This window comes from Spermophilus citellus, assembly GCF_964194105.1.
Source record: "Spermophilus citellus genome assembly, chromosome: 12".
Classification (NCBI taxonomy): Eukaryota; Metazoa; Chordata; class Mammalia; order Rodentia; family Sciuridae; genus Spermophilus; species Spermophilus citellus.
Window position 1 is genome coordinate 99,858,471 of NC_138198.1, and position 19,753 is coordinate 99,878,223.

The 19,753-nt window shown below is 35.5% G+C and overlaps 1 protein-coding gene across 2 annotated transcripts in view; it reads left to right on the forward strand.

The window, feature by feature from the left end:
- PIK3C3 (phosphatidylinositol 3-kinase catalytic subunit type 3) overlaps positions 1–19,753 on the forward strand; it is a 147,501-nt gene that overhangs the window by 51,347 nt on the left and 76,401 nt on the right. For both annotated transcript variants that reach the window (XM_081262762.1, XM_081262763.1), the window contains 3 exons: positions 1,965–2,150; positions 7,392–7,546; positions 9,170–9,260. In XM_081262762.1, the coding sequence (XP_081118888.1) occupies positions 1,965–2,150; positions 7,392–7,546; positions 9,170–9,260 (432 nt within the window). The remainder of the gene's footprint in view (positions 1–1,964; positions 2,151–7,391; positions 7,547–9,169; positions 9,261–19,753) is intronic.

Consider the following 19,753-nt stretch of genomic DNA (forward strand, 5'->3'; position numbering starts at 1 on the left):
ATCTGAGCCAGAGACTAAAGGAAAAACTGAAAGTTGCTGAAAACTTTCTGGAAAAGCTGAGTACAAGCTGACTTTAAAGGTGATAATACTGTTTTAGAAAATAACTTAAGAAAAAATTGTAGACAGGGAGAATTATCATAAGATGGGTTAACTTGACTGATGCGTAGAAGAGTAATGAGAGTTTAGTGAATAGAGACTTGGATTGTGGTGGGCGGTATCAGTGGAGTATTTTAAGAAACAGCTAAGAGTTTTTTTTTTTTTTTCATCTATTTATGTATTTATTTACTTAATTTACTTACTTACAAACTAGAGTGTCTTCATCATCAGTGTGGCATTCATCTGCAGACAGTAGAAGGGCTGTCCATATGTGTGGGATTAAGTTTATTCTCATTATCTCCAGAAAATGAACAGAAACAATGGGAAGAAATTATATAAAAACATTTTTGGGGGGTCTTTTGGTCCATTATTGTAAAAGCAAACAAAAAGCTTTAGCTGTCTATAAATGTAATGGCTACTTCGTACTTTGAAATGTATTCACTGGAATTAAGTAAATAAATGTTGGATTTCTTTTTGGCATAGATGTCATAGGTTAAATTTCTGCTGACAGTAGTTTCTGCTAGGATCACTTATAGTTTTTTTTCCTTTATTTTTTTTGTACCAGGGATTGAACTCAGGGGCATTTAACCACTGAGCCACATTCCATCCCTTTTTTATATTTTATGTAGAGACAGGGTTCTGGCTAAGTTGCTTAGGGCCTTTCTAAGTTGCTGAGGCTGACTTTGAACTCCTTATTGTCCTGCCTCAGCCTCCTGAGCCACTGGATTACAGGTATGCACCATTGCACCTGGCACTCATAGCTTTAAGTGTCTAACTTTTTGTGTGAAATAGACTGGTATTGAGGCTCTTTGATGGCTTGTCATACTCTGGGTATATGATATAATGAGAATCAAACTGAGTGGAAATTCAGGACTAATTGACAGGAAATGGTAATAGATGTATAAAATCAGTGTAAGTGATGGAATGGCTCCTAGGGTCAGGGCTTGGCTAATTAGAGAATGGTAGGTACCATCTGGTGGGAGAAACTTGGAGCTGATTCTGAATTCTAGGTCTAGCTCATTCACATTTTGAGGTGATGGGTGCACCTTTTATCTTTGCCAAAGTTACATATAATTTAAAGAACGGACAAGATAATCTCCTTAGTGCCTTTTTAAAATTTTTCATTTAGTGAAATCAAGAATAAGTATAGGGATGGTCACAAAGATTTATTTTATGTCATACTAAATTGTATTTTGTTGTCCATGTGGACATTTTTGAAAACCTAACTAATAAAATGATTTTATTTAGGCAGAGCAGAAATTTAAAATTTTAAAGTTATTTTTGCTTAAGAGATAATTCACAGATAAATTCGTAGTGGAAGAAAAATATGAAGAAAACACTTGGTGTTCTTCCAAGAAAGTATCACCAGAAAGGAGACTTGGCTATAAGTAGAAAACAAGTATACCCTTTTTCTAAAAGAGCAGGCAGTATTTATGCAACCATGAGTGATACCTCCTTAGCTGACAGTCTTGTGAAAACTTCAGTGCTGCCTATCTAAAGAAGTAAGCTTCCAAAAAGATGCTTCAGTCTGTTGAATCAGACTATCTCTTGCTGCATTTGTACTTATCCATTTTGATGCTTTTTTTTTTTTTTGAGATTTTGTTGGATTGCATGTCATTTTTTTTTTCAAGTAGTTACTTCTCAGAGAGACATTTATTCTTGTTTCAGTCCCTATGGGTGGGAATGTAGGAAAGCCAGTGATCATACCCAAGGGAGATGATTGAGAGTGAGACTAGTGGTGGGAGTGTCTACCTTGCTTGTTTGCTGTATTTTGTGACACACTGTTGATACTGCCTAATAACCCTTGATTTTTCTTAACCCACGCAATAGGATGTTATTTCTAATTTTAAAATCTTTTCTGATTTTAGGCTTTGACAAAATTCTTGAAATGTGTTAATTGGGATCTACCTCAGGAGGCCAAACAGGCATTGGAACTTCTGGGAAAATGGAAGCCAATGGATGTAGAAGATTCCTTGGAACTGTTGTCTTCTCATTACACCAATCCAACAGTGAGGCGTTATGCTGTGGCCCGGCTCCGACAGGCTGATGATGAGGTGTGTTATTATTCATTACTTCTGTCTTGACTAGGTACATTTTCAACTAGAGCCTAAGTATAGACTATATATGTGTGTATATATGTATGTATATATGTATGTGTGTATGGGTGGGGCACAGTGTAAGCACTTGTGAGCACATGCACAGAGATTTTTTAGAAGGGTAGAGGATATACTGGGTGTGTTTTCAGAAGTAAAATTAAAATATTCCTCCAAGGACTCCTCTGTGAAATGAAAATTTACTTCCTGATCTGTTACGTGATAGGACAATCTCTCCCAAGGCACCTACCTGGCAGCAGAGCTTGTATTGCTCTGTCTGGAAAAAGGAATTCTAATGAAAAATGGTTTAATGTAGCACCGGCTAGGGAATAATTCAGATCCCCTCTATCAGTCAGTATACAACAAGCCACATTTAATTGTGGCTTTGAAAAACTTTGGGGCCTTTAAAGTACAAAGATGCATAGTCATCTTAACTCTCCTTCAATTCCTCCTTTAAACTTTAAGCTACTTACAGTTATGTGTACATGTGAATATTTATACACATGTGAGGCCATTACAAGGGAAGAAACACTAGTTAACACAGAGCATTGCTGGAGTTTGAGTGTTAGCAATTCCCAATTTCTAGTTTATTTATTTATTTATTTATTGTTGGTACTGGGGATTGAATTTAGGGGCACTTAACCACTGGGCCACATCCCTAGCCCTATTTTGTATTTTTATTAGAGACAGGGTCTCACTGAATTGCTTAGCGCCTTGCTGTTGCTGAGGCTGACTTTGAACTCAGGATCCTTGTCTTAGCCTTCTGAGATGCTGGGATTACAAGTGTGTGCCACCGTGCCCCACCTGAGTGTTTTCAATTTCTAGTGAAGTAAACTAGTCCATCAGATTTTCTTTTTATAGGGTGAATGCACCCTGAAACGTAACCTAATAATTTATGATAAGGCTTATGGGGCATGAAATAACTCCTCCTCTGAAAAAAAAAAATCTGTGTGTGTGTGTGTGTGTGTGTGTGTGTGTGTGTGTGTGTGTGTATGAATGCTGATCACATGGAACAACTATTGTCAATGATCTCTAGAAAAACAAAAATAGTGAAATCATTTTGAATTAGTAATGGCTTCTGAATTTCAAGAAGCAAATGAACCATTATTAATGTCTAATTCTATGTAGGTATTTAATTAAAGTAAATTTCAAACAATAACATAAATAATATAGTGAACCCTCCCATATAATTCATCCTTCTTTACCAGTTGTCATCTATAGAGCCACTTATTTTGTGATGCCCTCTTACTTCTGACCAATTGACTACAAATTAGGGGTTCTTGGGATCCTCTCTTGGGTTGGATATTTTATTGTCCTGACTTGTAAAACTCAGGGAAACATTACTTCCTTTTGCTTATGTATTACTAAGGATGCTTTAAAGGATACAAATGAGCAGACAGATGAAGGATACAAATGACCAGACATTGTGGGAAGACCTGAGCACAGGAACTTTAGTTCCCAAGTGGTTGGGATACCGCATCCTCCTGCTATCTAGACACATTCTTGTTCACCAATCTGGAAGCTTTTTAAATCCTGTTATTTTTAATTTTTATGGGTTCATCATTATAAGGTATAATTGATGAAATCACTGGCCATTGGTGATTAAGTCATTAAGTCATTTTCCCCATATCCTAGAGGTTTCAACCTTCCAATCACATGGCCACTTTGTCTGGCAGGCTGCTACCATCTGCAGTGACTTTCCAAAAGTTACCTTATTAAAATTAACTCAGGTGTGGTTTAAAGGGGCCTGATAGTCTCCTTTCACCTGTGTGACTCTTTATCAGTTAGGAATTATTAGTTTTAGGGGATCTGACTAGGAACCAGAGATGTAGACCAAATATATTTCTTTGATATAACAGTGTCCTATGTAGCTTCTAATATATTCTTATTAATTATAATAATATGCGTGTATATTATCTGCACTGTCACTTAAAGATAATATAAATAGGATTATACTATTAAAAACTTTATTATTAAATGGAAAGTTTATCTTGGATGTTTTCTTATTATATGTAATTCCCACCTATAAAGTGTGGAAGAATCAATAAACAATTATCTATGAAATGGTGAAGGATGTTTAATCTCTTAAAAAATATATTGTGTTCTGGATTTTATAGGCAACTATTGTAGGGAATAAAAAAACAAAACAAAACAAAACATTTTTCCTCCTAGATTTTTGGCTAGAGATCTAGCCAAAGAAAATTAACAAGATAAATCTGCAAATTTATTAAACAACGTTAAATGACACGGGAACCTTCGTAATTAAATAAAAACCTGAGAAAACGATAAAACCTGAGCATTTTTATAGTAGGTTTAATGAAAGGGGGAAAGTCACAGAAAATGTTATAGAACAAAAGGAAGAAAAGCCAAGAGTAGTAAATGGAGAAAGAAGAGCATGTTTATTGAGAGAGCTCTCCAGTGTCCCTTTGTCTTAAGATAAACGTGCCTCCAGGTGTAGGAAGGGCTCTTTTCACCTTAGGGTCTTAGGGACAGTTCAGAAGAAGCCAAAGAGTCATTTCTGCCCCTGCTTTTTCTCAAACTTAAAATATATGGATTTGACTCAAATATTCAGTTGAAATATTTGAATGCTGAGGCACTATATTTGATGTATTCTGAAACCTGTAGATCTACCTTATTCTTTTTGAACAATAGCATAATATTGCACTATGAGTTTATTTTATAATTTTAATTTAAACATTGAGCTTCTTCATATAGGTAGGCAGGCAGTTATTTTCAGTCTTTTAATATAAGTGTGTGTGTATGTATGAATTGTTTGCATTGGAATTATTGGGTCAAAAGATACAATTTTACCATCTTGCTGATAACCCTCTATAAGTCTTCTATTTTTGTGCCTGTATCATACTTTTAAAACTACACCAGCTTTGTAGTACTTTAAATGTATGATTAGATATTCTTTCCTTCTCTTACTTTTTAAAAATTTTCTTTATAGTTTTTGGATATTGCTTTCCATAAAATTTAGAATGGTTTTGTCATTTTCTTATACCATTTTACCAGAGTCTTGAGTTGAATTAGAAAAATATTTTATCTTAATGATATCAAATTCTCTTTTTTAGCTACATAAGATTTTTTTATTCATGCACATCAGGAATCATTTACAGTTATAAATGGCCTCATCCCTTTTTAATCTTTTATTTCGCTTCTCTTTAATTACATATGTGATATAATATTTGTTTTATTTTAGTCACTTAATCCATTTCTCTTAATGATTCTAAAAGACCAGGTAGGGTTCTCATATTTCTTAGATGTAGAACCATGCTGTCCAAAAAATATCCTTTTTTCAAAAATATGTTATTTTTCTTTCATTGCATCAAATGTGCTAATAATAATGATGAATAAAAATAGTGATATTGAATAATGAATTATAAAAATGATAGCTGTTGGTCATTTTATGGGAATACTTTAATATTTTACTCTCTAATGTGTATTTCTTACTGGTTTTAGTCAAATACTCTTATTTATGTTGAAAATTTCTTTTTGTCTGTGCTTATGAGTATGTTTAAATAAAAAATGGCTTTATTATCATTTTTTTGGCACTTGTTCATATGGTCTCTGACCTTTAAATTGTTAGTCTATTTCCTAAAAGGTTTTTTCTTTTTTTAAATTTCCTAAAGTTTTATGAAGCATATACTTGTAAAATAAATTTTTAACACCTTTTTAAATTTAATTTGATAATATTCAATTCTACTTTTAATAAGTCCTCTTACTGTTGTTTTGTTCATAGTGAAGTTCTGCATTAGAATTTAATGAGGAAGTAGCCTGGTGCGGTGGTGCATGCCTATAATCCCAGCACTCCAGTGGCTGAGATGGGAAGATCCTGAGTTCAAAGCCAGTCTCAGCAACTTAGTGAGGCCGTAAGCAATTTGATTTGAGTAAAATCAAAGCAAAAAATTAAAAAAAAAAAAATTAGGTTTCCATCTCAGGCAATTCAGTAAAAATTTCCCAGGAGTCATAACATTTTATCAAGGCAGAGATCACCATTTTTCTAAAGAACAAGTTAATTCTAATACTTCAGAGTGTGAATACAAAGCTTCACATCAAAATCACCCACTGTCTTCCCATTCCTTATTGAATATAGAGTAACTCTTCATATAGGCATTTTCAGTTAGTGACATGGGTTCTAATTTTGCCTTTATAATAGCTACATACCCATGCTCTTTTGAAAGTGAAATATTTTCTGTTTTCCCTATACTTTTCAATCTCTTTGCTTTTGCTTATATTGCTCTATCTACTTGGAATATAAGCTTCAAACTATGAAAATTTTAAACTTCTATCAGTGTTGATCTCAGATGTTACTTGCTCATTAAATTATTATTGTTTTTTTTTTATTTTTTGTTTTTGTTGTTGGTAGTGGTACCAGGGATTGAACTCAGGAGTGCTTAACCACCACCCAGCCCTTTTTTATATTTCATTAGAAAAAGGGTCCCATTGAGTTGAGTAAAATCAAAGCAAAAAATTAAAAAAAAATTGTCCTTCATACTCGGAAGAATTTTATATTTTTCAAGATGTGATTATGTAACAAGAAAGTAGGCTTTATATTTAACTAATGACATCAGTTCATTTTATTTTAATATTAATGAGAAAAGATTATGAAACAAATTCTTGGAAAATTTGAAGTTGCTTATGTAGTAATTTCTATTTATTTATTTATTTTTAAAGAGAGAGAATTTTTTTTTTTAATATTTATTTTCAGTTTCTGTGGACACAACATCTTTATTTTTATGTGGTGCTAAGGATTGAACCCAGCGCCCCACGCATGTTAGGCGAGCACATTACCACTTGAGCCACATCTCTAGCCCTGTAGTAATTTTTAAAGTTGCATTTATCTAATCTGCTAGGAAAAAGAATCTTTAAATTTCTTAGTTCACATAAACCATCTACAGTTTTGTTTTATTTTATGCTTTTCTGATGCTACTTACTGTGTGCCTAATCCTCTTCTGTAGCTTTCTTTTGTTAACTGATTTAATGCTCATGACTCTTTCTCCTGTTTTTATTATGTTCATTTTATAGCTAAGAATGCAGTGAGGCACCAAGAGGTTAATTATCCTAGTAATATACCAAAGGTGACACAGCTGAAAAATAGTAGATAAAAGTAAAATGTTAGCTTGACATTTAGGAATAAATTGTGTCTCTAATTATTTTTTATCTAATATTAGCTTTTTTTTTTTTTGGTTTATTTTTCAGGATTTGTTGATGTACTTACTGCAGCTGGTTCAGGCTCTCAAATATGAAAATTTTGATGACATAAAGAATGGATTGGAACCTACCAAAAAGGATAGTCAGGGCTCAGTATCAGAGAATTTGTCGAATTCTGGAATAAATTCTGCAGAAATAGATAGGTATGGATATTCATGGAGGATGTGCTTTAAAATTTGATCATTTTCTCCCTGGTCAAGTTGTTGCCTTCTTAACTTTTTTCCCAGATATACCAAACCCAAACTCTATTGCTTTTGTGGATTATGGCATATACATTCATTGAGCACAAAATACTGTTTTATAGAGCAGATTTTTGCAAGCTATTAAGTCGGAATACCTTAGTTAAAATCTCAATTCTGCCATTTAGCAAACTTGTTTAAGTTACATTTTTTGTGGCCCCACTTTTCATAATAAAATTTAGTATAGCATTAGTAACTGATCATAAAAGGTTGTGTGAAGATTAAATGAATTAAGACATAAAGCATTTAAAAGATGGTCTTCCATATAGTGTTCAGTAAGTGTCAGCGACTATTACGATTCTTGTTAAAATATGTTCATTTGAGCAGGTTAGTTGGCTCAAGTAGTTTAATGAAATGTATTTTTTAATTAGTTGTCTTCATCTTTTTTGGTATATTAAACAGCATGTTATTTGGACTGAAAGTCAGCTATTAAAAATGGTAACAACTAAAAAGTCCCATCTGTGTACCTGACCCAGTGCCAAGTGTCAACTGTGTACCTGACCCAGTGTCACCTTATTATGACAGTCTCTGAGGTTGATATTTATATCCTTAATTTAGAGATGAAGGATATAATGTTAAGTAAATTGCTCAGGCTTATGTCTTACAAATTGTCATTGACTCCCAAATTCTTCAGCTTTGCCACTTCTTTTTTATAAAATTTTAAAAATGTGAAATAAATGGGATATTCTGTTGAAATAAAAAAGTGAGGTAGAAATGATATAAAATGTAAAGGTGAGGAAACTAATGAATAAACTAGATTTAGAATTCAGATTTCCTGAATCAGTTCAGTTATTTAATTTATTTTATTGTCCCAAGATTGGAAATCTGAATTTTTCTTCATGTATTTGATACTGCTATGCTCTATCTTCTGTGTGTGTACAAAGAGCTGGAAAACAGGAAAACACTAATTCTGTTTCCCATTACTGCTAAATATTTCTATAGTTTTAAGAGAAGAAACCCCTATGTTTACACCCACTGTAGATTGGAGCCCTTCAGTCTCAAGTCATTCTTACTTGCCTGATCTTTACTTATGCCACCTTTGCTTGTGCCACCATGAAAGACAAACTAGTAAAGGTCTTTTCAAGATTTTATGAGAGGATGCAAACTGTAAACCAATATTTCCCTAATTGTGGTTGGCTAGGCACTTATTCTATGTGATTTTTAAGAAGATCAAAGTGGTGGGATGATCTTGTGGTCAAATATGATTGGAGAAGGCAGGTTTAATGTTAAATGGTCTTAAACAAAAATACAACCAAGTCAAACAAAGCAAAATATAACCCTGTAGTATTTACGAAAACCTCTGCAAACATGCAGACTTGCACATAAATCTCCAAGATACTGTTACCTATAATCTTTGACCTTGGAGGTTTTTTCCCCTGGAATATAATGTGATTCTAGCGTTGCACGAAAGAAAACTTTAGGAAGTGATGCATTAACCAGCCACAATCAAAGTGAATTCTTAAAAAAAAAAAAAAAAGTGTTTTATCTTAGAGTATGTTTCATTGATCTCTCCTAATACTTTTTCAGCTCACAAATTATAACCAGCCCACTTCCTCCAGTGTCTTCCCCTCCTCCTGCATCTAAAACAAAAGAAGTTTCGGATGGTGAAAATCTGGAGGTGAGTACAAAGCTTTTCAAGCTTGCTATAGGAGAGATCCTACCAAATAAACATCTTACGTTGGTCTTCAAAACCTTTATTTTGTTTAATCTAAGTATTATAACTTTGTTAAATAACTTATTTTATGATATATGTTTATGACTTTTCCCCTCAGTATAATGTGCTGGATAATATTCAATTCATTTTATTGGTGCTTTGGGCATATAAATAGATTCATATGCAATGTGAAAATAAACTAGGCTTAAATATTTTATTAGGGAAACCGAATATTTATGGTTAATGCATTTATGAACAGGATTGCAATTGTCAGTGTGATTACATTGTAGAAATGTACAACTTTGGCACTAGGGATACTATACTGAGTGTCTGCTTTTAATTCTACAGGTAGGTGGACTCATTTTCGATGTAAAACAGTTCTCTTTCTTAGGCTAGTACTACTCTGAAAGGTTTATTTGGAAGTGCATTCTAAAAGCTGATCTAGAACATATTGTTAAATTTGTCCCCATAACTTTTAGGAAGCATTTGTACTCCAGAAGCTGAAAACAAATACTTCATTAATATTTAACAATCTAAATATTAGAAAGTTCAGTTTGTTTCTTAATACGTGTGTGTGTATACACACACATATATATAGCTTTCAGTCAGATTTTAAAAGCTAATGATTTAATAAATCATTTGTTTTAACTATTAGTGAGAGAGATTTGAATGTTACGTACAAACATAACAGACCATATTTAACTGTAAAAAAAACTTTAAATCAAAAAGATCATAGAATCCTTAGGTGATCTCTTTAGGAAACCTTTCTGCAAAGGGCTCTTTTGCTCTTTGAAAGCTAAGAAATTGATTCAATTGTTTAGTCATTCACACATAATTTTGGTTCTTTTTTTATGAACCAGAAACTGTTCTAGATGCTAATATTAATGAAGCAGAAACATAACAGTTACCATCTTTGTTGCCATGGAGCTTATACTCTAATGTTACTGTGCAGAATAATCAATAATATCTTCATGTAGAAGAAAAAGTGCCTATTTTTAAAGGAGAAAATAAATCAGAGGATGATAGGGAATGTTGGTAGTATAAGGTGGTTGTAGTTTCACAAAGATTTCTCAGGAAAGGCTTCCCGGAAGGAGTGACATCTGTGGAAAATAAGCACAGGAGGGAACAATGACATGGATTTTAGGGAAGTACATTTTAAAAAGAGGTCACGGCAAGTAGAGATGCCTTAAGACCAGTCCTTAAATGTTTGAGTACCAACAGAGGCCAGCTTGTTTGGGGGATGAGGGTAAGTGATCAAGGCAGAAGACTCGTTCTGAGAGAGAACTAGATGATCAGTTTTGTATGGCCTATAAGCCATTGAACCAAATGAGTTTTACTTGGAAGCTATTGAAATAATTCAGAAGAGACAGGTTAGAGGTATGAACCAGGATGGTCAACATTGGAAGTGCAATGAAGTGATTGAATTTTCAAAACTATGTTCAAAATATCATTTATTATACTACCTTTCATTCAAAACTTTTAGGTTAAAAAATTTAAAAAGTGTTCATGTATTTGTGTATGACTCTTTTGAATGATGAACCTATATGTTGTTGCTCAATGAACAATTCACTTTAACCTTTTCTTGAATGATAGTTCAGGTAATCCAAGCTGTATATCACAGAGCAATAGGAATTATTTTGATAGATATTTCCCTCCCTTTTCTCTATCCCAGTAAAGTAATAGCATTGTATAAGCAGTTTTCACCTTGAAATTGTAATTAAACAACCTGACATACCAACCATCTTTTCTCCTCCCTGACACTTTGGCATAGTCTCATGTTCTTCTGTGTTTCTCTCATGGAGGTTTAGAAGACCATTTTGTAAATCTGGCCACATATTTTAAAAAAGATAACTCAAAAAAAGATATTTTAAAAATGATGACTCAGTTCTCATTGTTTAAGGATGGTCATATTTCATAAATTCAAATAATTTTTATTTGAAAAGAAGGTATGTACCTCATCTGTTGGATGCAGCATTGTACATACGCCACAGAGTAAATTTGTTGTGTTATTGAAATCTTGTACCCTTTCCTAAAGTTTTTTTCTCTCTATCTATGAAAACACTAGGGAAAAAAATTCCCCTGAATAATAGAATTATCACTTTTTCTGTGTTTGCTTTAAATATTTTAAAGGTTTTTTACTAAGAGCATTCAAATAATTCAAAACTTCTGTCACTATTTAGTAATCTTCTGTGTAATGTTCCCCCTCCCTAAAATCTGTTTTATGAAATGTTAAAAGAGTGTTATCATGATTAGTATTCTGTGGTCAATTTTTTGATATTTTAAATATTTTTGTGACCTTATGTTTAATTTATTTATTTGGTAATGGGAATTGAACCCAGCAGTGCTTAACCACTGAGCCTTATCCCCAGTTCTTTTTTATATTTTTATTTAGAGACAGGGTCTTGCTAATTTGCTTAGGGCCTTGCTCATTTGCTGGGGCTGGCTTTGAACTTATGATCCTCCTTCCTCAGTTTTTGAGCTGCTGGGATTATAGGTGTGTCCCACCACACTCAGCATGACCTTATATTTTAAACATATCTTAAAAACATCTATGGCTAAATATTGCTTTTTAAATTCAGTTTTAACTTAAAAAAAAAAAAAAACACCAGCGAGTGAACCCAGGGATGATTAGCTACTGAGTTATATCCCTAGCCCTTTTGATTTTTTATTTTGAGAAAGGACCTTGCTGAGGGCCTCATTAAGTTGTGGAGGCTGGCTTTGAACTTATGACCCTCCTATCTCAGCCTCTGAATTGCTGGAATTACAGGCATGTGCTACCTTGTCCACCTAGCATTCTCTTTTTAACTGGATCTTTTATCCTATTTGTTTTTATTGTGATTATTGCTCTATTTACATGCATTTAATCAGTTATGTAGAACTTTCTATTCTGTCTCCTATATATTTAAAAAAAAAATTTTCTTGACAGTCTTTGGCTAAATCTCTCTTACCATCCTCTACCTCAACCCTAGTTTGTAAATCATATTGTTGATATCAATTATTTTATTGGTTATGCTGGATATTTTACTTGTGTTTTTAATTTTTAGTTTAGCATAATCAGTATTCTTCTCCAGAACAGTACATACCCCTTCTCTACTTATATGTCCTTTTATTCCCAATGATTATTTAGTTTTATTTTTAATCTCTAAATTAAGTAATATTGTTGTTGTTGTTATTATTGTATATACTCAATTAATATTTAACAATATTTACTTCAAAGGATACTTAGGTTCTTATGCACCATTCCTTCTGGTATCTGTTACCTGCAACATGAGATGATTTTGTTTTCCTAAAGTATTTTTTATTTAAATTGTTTAAAAATTTTATTTATTTTTTTTTCCAAATAATGTTTTTTTTATTTTTTATTTTTTTTTTATTGATTATTTAAAGCATTACATAGTTCATGATATATCATCTTTCATACATTTGACTCAAATTGTGTTTTGAACTCCCATTTTCACCCCAAATACAGATTGCAGAATCACATCTGTTACATATTCACATTTTTACATAATGCCATATTAGTGACTGTTGTATTCTGCTACCTTTCCTATCCCCTACTATCCCCCCTCTCCTCCCCTCCCCTCCCATCTTCCCTCTCTACCTCCCCTGCTGTTGTTCAATTCTCTCCCTCTTTTTCCTTCCCCCTTGCCCCTCATAACCTCTTATAATTTTATGTATCATTGAAGGTCTCCTACCATTTCCATGTGCTTTCCCTTCTCTCCCCGTTTCTCTCCCCCCATTCGTCTTTGTTTACTGTAGTCTTTTCCTCATGCTCTTCCTTCCTGTTCTGTTCTTAGTTGTTCTCATTATATCAAAGCAGACATTTGGCATTTGTTTTTTAGGGATTGGCTAGCTTCACTTAGCATAATCTGTTCTAATGCCATCCATTTCCCTGCAAATTCTATGATTTTGTCATTTCTTAGTGCTGCATAATACTCCATTGTGTATACATGCCACATTTTTTTTATCCATTCATCTATTGAGGGGCATCTAGGTTGGTTCCACAGTCTAGCTATTGTGAATTGTGCCGCTATAATCATTGATGCAGCCGTATCTCTATAGAGCGCTCTTTTAAGGTCCTCAGGGAATAGTCCGAGAAGGGCGATAGCTGGGTCAAATGGTGGATCCATTCCCAGCTTTCCCAGGAATCTCCATACTGCTTTCCAAATTGGCCTCACCATTTTGCAGCCCCACCAGCAGTGTACAAGTGTGCCCTTTTCCCCACATCCCCGCCAACACTTATTGTTGTTTGACTTCATAATGGCTGCCAATCTTACTGGAGTGAAATGGTATCTTAGGGTGGTTTTGATTTGCATTTCTCTGATTGCTAGAGATGGTGAGCATTTTTTCATGTACTTGTTGATTGATTGTATGTCCTCCTCTGAGAAGTGTCTGTTGAGGTCCTTGGCCCATTTGTTAATTGGGTTATTTGTTATCTTATTGTTTAATTTTTTGAGTTCTTTGTACATTCTGGATATTAGGGCTCTATCGGAGGTGTGGGGGGTAAAAATTTGTTCCCAGGATGTAGGCTCTCTATTTACCTCTTTTATTGTTTCTCTTGCTGAGAAAAAACTTTTTAGTTTAAGTAAGTCCCATTTGTTTATTCTTGTTGTTAACTCTTGGGCTATGGGTGTCCTATTAAGGAATTTGGAGCCCGACCCCACAATATGTAAATCGTATCCAACTTTTTCTTCTATCAGACACAGTGTCTCTGATTTGATATCTAGCTCCCTGATCCATTTTGAGTTAATTTTTGTGGATGGCGAGAGAAAGGGATTCAATTTCATTTTGTTGCATATGGATTTCCAATTTTCCCAGCACCATTTGTTGAAGATGCTATCCTTCCTCCATTGCATGCTTTTAGCCCCTTTATCAAATATAAGATAGTTGTAACTTTGTGGATTAGTCTCTGTGTCTTCTATTCTGTACCATTGGTCCACCTGCCTGTTTTGGTACCAGTACCATGCTGTTTTTCTTACTATTGCTTTGTAGTACAGTTTGACCTCCGGTATCGCTATACCTCCAGATTCACACTTCCTGCTTAGAATTGCTTTTGCTATTCTGGGTCTTTTGTTTTTCCATATGAATTTCATGATTGCTTTGTCTATTTCTTCAAGATATGCCATTGGAATTTTGATTGGCATCGCATTAAACCTGTAGAGAACTTTGGGTAATATCGCCATTTTGATGAAGTTAGTTCTGCCTATCCATGAACAGGGTACATTTTTCCATCTTCTGAGATGATCTTCTATCTCTCTCTTTAGGGTTCTGTAGTTTTCATTGTATAGATCTTTCACCTCTTTTGTTAGGTTGATTCCCAAGTATCTTATTTTCTTTGAGGATATTGTGAATGGAGTGGTTTTCCTTATTTCCATTTCAGAGGTTTTGTTGCTGATATATAGGAATGCCTTTGATTTATGCGTGTTGATTTTATAACCTGCCACTTTGCTGAATTCATTTATTAACTCTAGCAGCTTCTTTGTAGACTCTTTTGGGTCTGTTAAGTATATTATCATGTTATCCGCAAATAGTGATAGTTTAATTTCTTCTTTTCCTATTTTTATGCCTTTAATTTCTTTCGTCTGTCTAATTGCTCTGGCTAGTACTTCGAGAACTAAGTTGAATAGAAGTGGTGATAGAGGGCATCCCTGTCTTGTTCCAGATTTTAGAGGAAATGCCTTCAGTTTTTCTCCGTTCAGGATGATGCTAGCCTGAGGTTTAGCATAAATAGCTTTTACAATGTTGAGGTAAGTTCCTGTTATCCCTAGTTTTTCTAATGTTTTGAACATAAAGGGATGCTGTACTTTGTCAAATGCTTTTTCTGCATCCATCGAGATGATCATGTGGTTCTTGTCTTTAAGTCTATTGATGTGGTGAATAGCATTTATTGATTTCCGTATATTGAACCATCCTTGCATCCCAGGAATGAATCCTACTTGATCATGGTGCACAAGTTTTCTGATATGTTTTTGTATTCGATTCGCCAGAATTTTATTGAGAATTTTTGCATCCAAGTTCATTAGAGATATTGGTCTGTAGTTTTCTTTCTTTGAAGTATCTTTGTCTGGTTTTGGGATCAAAGTGATGTTGGCCTCATAGAATGAATTTGGAAGAGCTCCTTTTTCTATTTCTTCAAATAGCTTGAAAAGTATTGGTATTAATTCTTCTTTGAAGGTTTTGTAGAACTCCGCTGTATACCCATCCGGTCCAGGGCTTTTCTTGGTTGGTAGTCTTTTGATGGCTTCTTCTATTTCTTCTTTTGTTATTGGTCTGTTTAAATTGTGTGTGTCTTCCTGTCTCAATCTGGGCAAATCATATGCCTTAAGAAATTTATCGATATCTTCATTATCTTCTATTTTATTGGAATATAGGGTTTCAAAATACTTTCTAATTATCTTCTGTATTTCTGTAGTGTCTGTTGTGATATTGCCTTTTTCATCCCGTATGTTAGTAATTTGAGTTCTCTCTCTTCTTCTTTTTGTTAGCATGGCTAAAGGCTTGTCTATCTTATTTATTTTTTCAAAGAACCAACTTTTAGTTTTATCAATTTTTTCAATGGTTTCTTTTGTTTCAATTTCGTTGATTTCTGCTCTAATTTTAATTATTTCTTGTCTTCTACTACATTTGCTGTTGTTTTGCTCTTCCTTTTCTAGGTTTTTGAGGTGTTGCGTGAGTTCATTTATTTGTTGTTTTTTTCTTTTTTTGAGGTAAGAACTCCAAGAAATGAATTTCCCACTTAAAACTGCTTTCATTGTGTCCCATAGATTCCGGTATGTTGTGTCTGTGTTATCATTTGATTCTAAGAATTTTTTCATCTCCTCCTTTATGTCTTCTATAACCCATTGATCATTCAATAACTTATTGTTCATTTTCCATGTTATGTAGGATTTTTCCTTCCTTCTTTTATCATTGATTTCCAATTTCATTCCATTATGATCAGATATGGTGCATGGTATTATCTCCACACCTTTATATTTACTAAGAGTTGCCTTATGGCATAATACATGGTCTATCTTTGAGTAGGATCCATGTGCTGCTGAGAAGAATGTATACCCACTTGATGATGGTTGATATATTCTATATATGTCGGTTAAGTCTAGGCTATTGATTGTGCTGTTGAGTTCTATAGTTTCTTTATTCAGCTTTTGTCTAGAGGATCTGTCTAGTGGCGAGAGCGGTGTGTTGAAGTCACCCATAATTATTGTGTTGTGGTCTATTTGACTCTTGAATTTGAGGAGAGTTTGTTTTATGAACGTTGCAGCTCCATTGTTTGGTGCATACAAATTGATGATTGTTATGTCTTGTTGGTGGATGGTTCCTTTTAACAGTATATAGTGACCTTCTTTATCCTTCTTGATTAACTTAGGTTTGAAGTTGATTTTATTCGATATGAGTATGGCCACTCCTGCTTGCTTCCGAGGGCCATGTGAGTGGTATGATTTTTCCCAACCTTTTACTTTCAGCCTGTGTATGTCTTTTCCTATCATATGAGTCTCCTGAAGGCAGCATATTGTTGGATTTGTTTTCTTGATCCAGGTTACTAGCCTATGTCTCTTAATTGGTGAGTTTAGGCCATTAACATTTAAGGTTACAATTGAGATATGATTTGTACTTCCAGTCATGCTTCTTTATTTATTTATTTTAGTTTGGCTAGTTTTGCTTTTTGGTTATTCTTCTCCCCCTTTACTGAGATACCTCCTGCTGTTAGTTTTGGGCACTATTTTTCCATTCCTCTTCTTGTAGTGTTTTGTTCAAAATGCTTTGCAGAGCTGGTTTTCTTGCTGCAAATTCTTTTAGCTTTTGTTTATCGTGAAAGATTTTAATTTCATTGTCAAATTTGAAGCTCAATTTTGCTGGATATAGTATTCTTGGTTGGAATCCATTATTTTTCAGCGTTTGAAATACATTATTCCAGGATCTTCTCGCTTTCAAAGTTTGTGATGAGAAATCGGTCGTTAACCTAATTGGTTTACCCCTGAATGTAATCTGCCTCTTTTCTCTCCTTGTTCTGTACGTTGGCTATCTTCATAATTATATGTCTTGGAGTTGGTCTATTATGGTTTTGAATGTTTGGGGTCCTGTAGGCTTCCAGGATTTGGCAATCCATTCCATCTTTCATCTCTGGGAAGTTTTCTAGAATTATTTCATTTAATATGCTGTCCATTCCTTTGGTTTGAAACTCTGTGCCTTCTTCTATCCCTATGACTCTCAGATTTGGTTTTTTTATGACATCCCATATCTCTTGAATAGATTGCTCGTGGGATTTAAGCATCTTTTCTGTGTTGACTATATTCTTTTCAAGTTGATAAACCTTGTCTTCATTATCTGATGTTCTGACTTCTACTTGATCAGGTCTATTTGTAATATTCTCATTTGAGTTTTTAATTTGGTTTATAGTTTCCTGTAATTCTAGGATTATTGTTTGATTTTTTTTTTAAGATCTCTATCTCCTGGTAGAGCTCGTTCTTTGCCATTTGAATTTGTTTGTTTAATTCATTTTCAAAATATACTTTTATTTCTTGGACTTGCTGTCTTATGTCTTCTCTAATATTCCTTTCCATTCGAGTTAGGTATGCCTTGAGTTCTTTCGCTATCCCTGTTTCTGATGTTTCTATGTCCTCCTGTAGAATTGGGTTGTCTTGCATTGTTTGTAATTTTTTTTTCCCTTGTTTTCTCATGTTGTCCACGTTACTTTCCAGCTCTTTTTGATTGTCGTGTTTCTGCTCTCTTCTATAGATTTGTTTTGTTTCTTTATTACTCTGATGTCTCTCCTTTGTGTTGTTAAACTATGCCTGCTAACTTGGATTCCGCTGAGAAGGAATTCCGACGTCCGAGCTCCAGTGACGACACTACTCTGCTATGACGGGCCCCAGTCTCCTTGCCGGGGTGCCCTAATGGGGGGGTGTGACTGGACTGTCTCTGTTTGGTTTCAGCTCCCTGTCGCGGCAGGCGGGCAGTCTCCAGCCGCCCAGTATCACAGGCCGCGAGCAGGTGATCAGTCGCCAGCGGGTGGGCGTTCTCCTACCGCCCAGTTACGCGGGCAGTGGGTGAGCTGTCGCCGGCGGGCCTGCAGTTTACAGCTGCTCAGTCGTGAGGGCCTTGCCTCTAGTCTCCTGGTTTCTCCTGCTAGTCTTGGTTTCTCCTGCTACACCAGATTTCCCCTGAGTGATGGTTCTCGGCAGTTCAAACTGTACTCTGGGCCTGCCGTTTGTTGGGTGTGGAGGGTGGCTATTGGGAACCCCGGCACTCTATTGTTTTGTTTCCCTTGTGGTGAATAGAACTGTACCGCTTCCTTCCCCGTCTGAAATCCCGTACTCAGCCCGGGGGTCAGTGCGGGCTAGGCTGGCGGGATTCCACTTTGTGGCAACCACTTATCTCCCTGCTTGCTAGTTAATCCCTTGTCTGCAGCGCCACGCCTCTGTAGCCGCAGGGCAGGCCGCGCGAATCACACAGCCTGGATCTCCGGGGTCACACCATTGTCTTTTGGGATCCCCGGCTCTCTATGGTTTTGATTTTTTCTGTTTATTTACCCCTCCTCCGGCGCTGGCTAGACAGGTTTTGTTTTAGCTGCTGATGGGAGGGGGGGTTGAAGGTCAGGTGCCTCTAATTCTCCCTTAGTCTTTATGCAGGCTCACTGTGATACTCCCTTCCCCTGAAAGTCTAGGAGAGAATTTATGCGAAATCCCCCTATGTATGGGGGCTGAACTGAGTGACACACACCTGTCTTGTTGTTGCAGTCTGTCGGAGAGTGGCAGTGGATACTTCAGCTCTCCAAGATGGTGGCCGCTGGTTGCCTTAGTGGAGTGTCCCTTGTGGGGGAAGGGACTGTACCGCTTCCTTCCCCGTCTGCAATCCCGAACTCAGCCCGGGGGTCAGTGCCTGCTTGGCAGTTGGGATACCACCATGTCCCAGGCCCTTATCTCCCTGCTTACTATTTAATCCCTTCTCTGTGGCGCCACGCCTCCTGTAGCCGCGGGGCAGGCCGCCCTAATCAGACAGCCTGGATCTCCGGGGTCACACCATTGGCTTTTGGGGTCCCCGGCACTGTGGCGCCACGCCTTCTGTAGCCACGGGGCAGGCCGCCAGAATCAGACAGCCTGGATCTCCGGGGTCACACCGTTGGCTTTTGGGATCCCCGGCACTCTATGGTTTTGATTTTTTCTGCTTGCCCCTCCCCCAGCGCTGGCTAGACAGGTTTTGTTTTTTGTTTAAAAATTTTAAAGCATTGGTTATCCAAATCGAGTTTAAAAAGCTACATCACATATGTAAAATGCTTCATAGTTGTTAAAAATTTAATTCTTCCCTATTTATTCTCTTGTGAATAATTTTATAGAAAAAGCATAGTGTCAAATGAAACATGTTTTCTATTTAAATATATACATCATTATATAAAAATGTGACATCCTTGTAACATAGTCAGAAGATAATCTTGAAGCCTGCAATCTGCCTTTTGAACT